The 6673-nt window shown below is 44.5% G+C and overlaps 1 protein-coding gene across 3 annotated transcripts in view; it reads right to left on the bottom strand.

Annotated features, from left to right (window-relative positions):
- Positions 1 to 868: 868 nt before the first annotated feature.
- Positions 869 to 6673, bottom strand: part of SIL1 (SIL1 nucleotide exchange factor) — a 43086-nt gene continuing 37281 nt past the window's right edge. For 2 of the 3 annotated variants that reach the window (XM_039367037.1, XM_039367035.1), the window contains exon 11: positions 869 to 1298. In XM_039367037.1, coding sequence (XP_039222971.1) covers positions 948 to 1298 — 351 coding nt within the window. In that variant the 3' untranslated portion in view covers positions 869 to 947. The remainder of the gene's footprint in view (positions 1299 to 6673) is intronic. The other variant, XM_039367038.1, reaches the window with a different exon arrangement.

Here is a 6673-nt window from a genome sequence, read left to right as displayed (position 1 = left end):
ACTTCCTTGCATAGAATCTTTCCTAAGGTTTCACCACTCGGTTTCATTTTTCTGAGTTAGCAGGTCAAAAAGTAACATTTCTATAGGATTAACAAATTCCTCCAGAATAGCAATATTGTATCAATATGAACAAGCAGGTAAGGAAAAGTTGCAAAAATGTACAGGAAAGTGCCAGAGCTATAATGGACCCCACTTTTGATTTCTGAACAGATGTGAAATATACTAAAAACTCTTCTTCCAGGGAAATTGCCTTTTCAAAACAAGCAAGCAACGAATGACCTTGAGTAAAACGTAGGGCATATTCTTTTTTGAGAAGGTAATTTCCAAAAAGGGCTCTTTTTTGTTAACACTGTAGTGGCAGGAACTCCTGAACTTTACCGTTGCAATTATCTCCGACTAGGGCAGTGGTTCTCAACCTTTTTAATGCCGCGACTCCCAACCGGTCGTAAGTCGAGGACTACTCAACCGGTCGTAAGTCGAGGACTACTCAACTGGTGCAGCACCGTTTGCAGAATGGGACTTTTGGCGGGCTCAGCAGGGCAGAGACAGCCTGGACAATTCCTATTGGCTTTTGAAAGCCAATAGAATTAGACTCTATTCAAGAGAGTCTATTCTATTGGCTTTCAAAAGCCAATAGAATAAAAGGGAGTAGCACAGCTAAGGAAAAGGAGAAAAAAAATGGCGGACTGCATTGTTTGGTGACCCCTGTGAAATGGTCGTTCGACACCAAATGGGGTCCCGACCCACAGGTTGAGAACCACTGGACTAGGGCAAAACACACAGAAATGTACTGACAAAAGGCAACCATTTTCCTACTACCCAGAATATGGGCTTGCTGCACACTGAGAGCAGGACACAAAACCAAAAACTCAGTAGAATAGATTTATTCATAATAACTCTTTCCAAATCCCACAGAGGTTCTTTGACATGCTAGGCTACCATCCCCTTTACTTTAATTGTTGGGCAATGCTATTTACAGAGTGCAGGAGTTCCTTGAAATAGCCATCTTCGTCCCCTTCCTTTCGCTCTTCCTCGGCCAGCTCTTCATATTCCTGGCGCAAGAGGCTGAGGACCCAGCTGAGAATGGGGTCCCCAGCGTAAGTGTCCTTACAGAAGGTGAGCAGGACGTGCACCGTCTTGAGGACCTTCTCCCGGCTGTCGTGCTCCGGCATCCTCAGGAGGTTCGAAATGATTGTGCACCAGCCTTGTTCCACAAGGGCTGGCATCAAGTTCACTTGACCGTACTGCTGAGTTCTCTCAGGAGCTTCACCCTCGTTGCCACCGTTCTTGAGCAGCTGCTGCAACAAAGAGTCCTCAAATGATTATTTAAGCTGAGACAGATGTTTCTACCATGAAATATACTCACTGGCGGGAAGTCTGAAATAAATTCTATCGGCCTCTGCCGTCAGCACCAAGATCTTTCTATTTGTGTGGGTTTCAAAATGGGAGGAATGCTTGCTGAGTCATGCCGGAAGGCACACTGAGATGCTGGTGACATGTTTCACGATTAGATTCTGATTCAGTCTTTCACTCAAGGCCTGTAGGCAGTGAACAGAGCACTCCCCCCCCTCCTTCCACTATCCTCCCCTCCCCAAACAACAACAACCCTATGATGCAGGCTGGAAGAGAGCAACTGGCTCTAAGTCACCCACTTGGCTTCCATGGGCAGAAGCTTTCCACTCCTAACCCAACATCTCAAATACAGGTAGTCCTCAACTTACAGTGATTCATTTAGTGACCGTTTGAGGTTACAACGGCACTGGAAAAAAGGGACTTATGACCATTTTTCACACTTATGACCGCTGCGGCATCCCCATGGTCAGATGATCAAAAATTCAGATACTTGGCAACTGGTTCACATTTATGACGGTTGCAGCGTTCCCGGGTTCACGTGATCACCTTTTGCGATCGTCTGACAAGCAAAGTCGATGGGGCAAGCCGGATCCACTTAACAAATGTGGTAACTGACTTAACGACTTCAGCGATTCACTTCACAAAAAGTGGCAGGAAAGGTCGTGAAATGGGGCAAAATTCATTTAACAAATGTCTTGCTTAACAATAGACATTTGGGGCTTAATTGTGGTCGTTAAGTCAAGGACTATCTGTACTTCACCATCGCAGGTCTCTTCTTGCTGCAAAATGATTTGGCAAAATCAAATCTCCCATTCATACAAAGGCTGCTCTGGGAGACTCAGCTGATAATACATTACCAGTTTATGAAAATGCAACTTGCCACCCTAATGTATATGGACAACGAAAGCAAACTGGGGAAGAAACTGACAAGACAAACAAGATTGTGGGGGAGGGGGGAATGGGAAGCAGGAAATCAGCCAGATTTATTGAACAACAACAAAAGCATAAAAAGGAAGGCAGGAGTCCCTCTCTCTCTGTACACACATACATGTATCTGTATATATACAGTATAACTAAAAGCCACTATGTCAAATTTCAGAAGCTATAGGACAGTGATGGCGAACTTTTTAGACACCGAATGTCCCCAAACCGCCCCGCCTTCCTGCTCGTCCCGCTCTGTTGCCTGAAGCCATTCACTGCCAATACACAGCAATATTATAATAAAAGATGAAAAGCGATTATATCTATCTAAAGACCAGTCCATGAGAGATGCTTTATAGTTCAGCATCTAATCCTATCCATAGAGATGTTAGGAATATAAGATTCCTCTGCAGGAAGTTGGGATCACCTCCCTGATGTCCTTTTCTAAAGATTCAGAAAACTGTTGAGATGCAGCATTCTGTTTTTATAGCCAATCTCCATATAGTTAGCTTCCCTGTGGAGTTGATTTCCTAGCCTTGGTCTATCTAGTGCAGTGGTGGTGAACCTAAGGCCAGCCTGCCAGAGGGGGCACTCAGAGCCATCTTTGTGGACACGCATGCTGTCACCCCAGCCCCGCCTCCCCCCATGGCCCCCTCCTCACCAGCAGCCCCCTGGAGCAGAATCGCTCCTGGTTGCGGCCCACGTGGAGCAGCATGGCCATGGTGCTGCTAGACCACCGGGGCGATCTGCTGCGCCGGGCCACGGAGGCAATGGGTGGCCCTATGGATGGGTGGGGCAGAGTGGGTAGTGGAGCAGGGGTGGGGACAGAGTGGGGCAGGGGACGGGGTGGGGATGGGTTTTGGGCACTCGGTCTCTAAAAGGTTCGCCATCACTGATCTAGTGGGACTGGCAAGTCAGAAACTTTGCATGGACACAAGGAGATGTTCATAGGCAAGGACTGAAAAACCGGCTGGGTGACTTTGGGCCAGTCACTCACTCTCTTTCAGCCCAAGACATCTTATAGGGTTTTTGTTGTGGGAAAACTACGAGGAGGAAAGAGTATTCGGTACGTTTGCCACCTTGAGTTATTTATAAAGTAGAGAAGATGGGATAAAAATCAAATAAATAAATGGTTAATTAATTCATAAACACCATACTCTGATGCGAGGGTCTCAGTTCTCACTGAGCTGATCAGCAAAAGTCACTGATGTGAGATGGGTGGCCATATAAATTATTTAAATAACTAAAAACGGAAGGTGACTATTTCTCTAGCCAAGCTAATTTCTCCAGTTAGTTCCAACTAGCAGAAAGGGAAGAACATTTCCTGGTGTATTTTCTCTGCTGGATCTTCTCCACCTTTCCATCATTTGCAGCAGTGTTTCTCAACCTTGGCAACTTCAAGACGTGTGGAATATTCAACCCAGCTTGCTGGCTGGGGAATTCTGGGAGCTGAAGTCCACACATCTTAAAGTTGGTAAGGTTGACAAAGCCTGATTTATGCTCCCTGCTAATTGCATGTTTTCTGGAATGCTATGCCGTACTAGACCAAGCCAAAAAAATTGGACCAAAGACTTGGATGACCTGTATCACTGCAAGAGGCATATGTCCACTTAGAAGTATCTAATAGGCACCTTAAAAAAAAAAAAGTAACTGTTTTGGACTATAAATTCCGTAGTCACTAACATACTCCGGGCTGTGGTAGAACAGGACATCTGACTGTACAGTTTACCTTCATCTGTTCCCATATATGCACAAAATGCCAGCTTGAAAAAAATGGAACATATTTTTCTAAGGGTTTAAATTAATTAGAGCCTGCTTACAGTCTAGTCTTTTGGGAGATTTTTTTGCATTCCGCAGCATCCACGAGGATGGGGAAGCAGCACTAAGTATTGGGATGAAGGAAGACTCGTTCATTTATCCTACGGGGAACCCTATTCACCATCACTTTTTCCACTGTAGAGCCATCCCCTGCTAGATCGGAACCAATGTCAGACTAGTAGTAAAAGGGGGGGGGAGGGTGTTGCTCCCTCCTTCTGCTCCCTAGAAATAATCTGGATGCAGCCAAGATACTTGATTCTGTCTGCAAAACTCCCACATGGGCCCTGCAAGCCAGCCATCTGGCTACACAGATGAAGTAAAAGGTTGCTCACAGCATACGGCAGCCAGATACACAACACAATGGGGGCGGGCATTCTCTAAATAATAATAATAATATTTTAAAAAATACATGCCTTTGCTTCACTTGGCTGCCTCCTGGGTAAATTGCTATCTATGCACTTCATTAATTAGATCCTAATCACAAGCATCTCCTTACTACTATATTATAATTAAGGAAGATTGTTTCTCCGGCTTAAGAGAGAAGGAAAGTCAAATCATCCTGAGTTGTATGCTGGGAGCTTGCCCTGCTCATCTCTGTTCTTAAGTCCCAGCAGAGAAGCTTGATTGCGATACGTTCCTTGTTGGTAATTTGCCTTTAGTGGCACACACATTCATGCTGGGCAAGAAGGAACAGCCGGTAGAGAAGGAACTTGGGCCCAGACTAAAGGATAAACCAAAGAATAAGGCTATACCAGGGGTAGGCAACCTTGGCTCTTTTATGACTCGTGGACTTCAACTCCCAGAATTCCTGAGACAGCATAGGTGGCTCAGGAATTCTGGGAGTTGAAGTCCACGAGTCATAAAAGAGCCAAGGTTGCCTACCTCTGGGCTATACCCTGCACAGCCTGACAGCTGTTCTGACAAGGTTCAAGGCACAGTTGAAAGACATTCGTTCAGGTGCTGTGCAAAACTTCTCAACTCCCCCCTTTCCAATTCGCTGTACCAACCATTGGGGCACAGCAGTCCAACAACATCTGAAGGATACGCAGGTTCTGTCTTCCTTGAATATTGATAAGCTCGGCTGAGGCTTATTGAAGCTGGAATACAAAAGCCACAGACGGGCAAAAGGTTTCCCCACTGCTATAAGCAAAAAATATGTGATTCAGCTTAACAAGTCAACAAGGTGCTTTTTTCCCCAAAGGCATCTGGACTTTGTTGGGGTTCCCCCCCCCCTTTGAAAAGGCTTCACTTCTCATCCAAGAAGCTTTCTTCAGCTTCTTGGATGAGAAGCAAAATATTTTCAGATGAAAAAAACAAACAAACAATAACGTCCAGTTGCCTTTTACAAAAAAGCTCCCTTGGGACAACCATGGCCTGGATGATTGAAAATCCCCACAGACACAAGTCAACTCTTTTGTCTGAAGGAGCCACACCCAATCTCACCTGCCCAACTTAATAAGAGAAGATCAACCCTTCTGTGTCCAATGAAGTCATCATTTATTCCCTTAGGTCAAGGGTGTCAAACTGCCAGCCCACAGGATAGACGCGTCATCTGGAAGCCGCGCCCACCCCATTGCCGGCAATGGCAAAACTGTCCCGATACGTCTTGCAACATCACGTGACGTCGCGGGTTTGACATGTCTGCCTTAGATTGAGTGACCTCCCAGATTTTCAGAAGGCAATTGCTATCAATGCCCTAAAATTCCACACATCTGAAGAGTATCCAGGTTGGGGAACGATGCATTTAGTGAACATTATTTAGTGAAAGTCAGCTTGATGTTAGGATGAAGGTGCTGGCCACAAGCTAGGAGTCTGTGCACTCGTAAGTGTCTCTTAGGCGTGAAAGCCGCTATGGGACTTTGGGCCCTTCAATCTCTTCTCATGCCAATCCACCTCACAGGATTGTTGTTGTGGGAAAACAGGAGGCAGGAGTATTAGGTGTAGTTGCTGTCCTGAGTTATGTAGTACAGTATATTAAAAGGGTGGGATAAAAATCTAATTATATGTGACTATCAACATATTATGCTGACATTATAAACATAGAGAATAATGTGTTTGTTATTTACAACTAGCTGTACCCAGCCACGCGTTGCTGTGGCTCAAGAAAGAAAAGAGAAAGCGCACGTTTGTAATATGTTTAATTTCACAATGCTTGTGGGTATACAATATCTTTTGTTGTTCCACTGTGTGTGCAGATATAGAGATTATGTTCAACAGATGGCGCTGTTTTTCAAATAAAACATGTTTTTACCTATTTTTTTTTTAAAAAAACATGTTTTTACCTGTCACACGTGTGACATCTATATAATATAGGTATATAAAACCACACGCGTATTCGAATGCAATGTTGTGTCAAAATTTCAAAGCAATCGGTGAAAAACTTTCGGAGATTTAAGATTTTGAACAAACGAACATTTACATTTTTATTTATATAGAAGATGAATGTATAATTCGGTTTAATGCAGTGTGCTAAATGTTACTGTCTTTTATAAAGGTTAAGAACAAGCATGGGGATGGGAAGGGAGAGGGAGAGATTTGCCCGTAGTCACGCAGCTGGTTCTATGCGTAAGATGGGGACTAG

Source organism: Crotalus tigris, unplaced genomic scaffold (genome assembly GCF_016545835.1).
Source record: "Crotalus tigris isolate CLP2741 ecotype Arizona unplaced genomic scaffold, ASM1654583v1 scf7180000020523.1239640, whole genome shotgun sequence".
NCBI lineage: Eukaryota > Metazoa > Chordata > Lepidosauria > Squamata > Viperidae > Crotalus > Crotalus tigris.
This window is presented reverse-complemented; position numbering and strand designations above follow the sequence as displayed.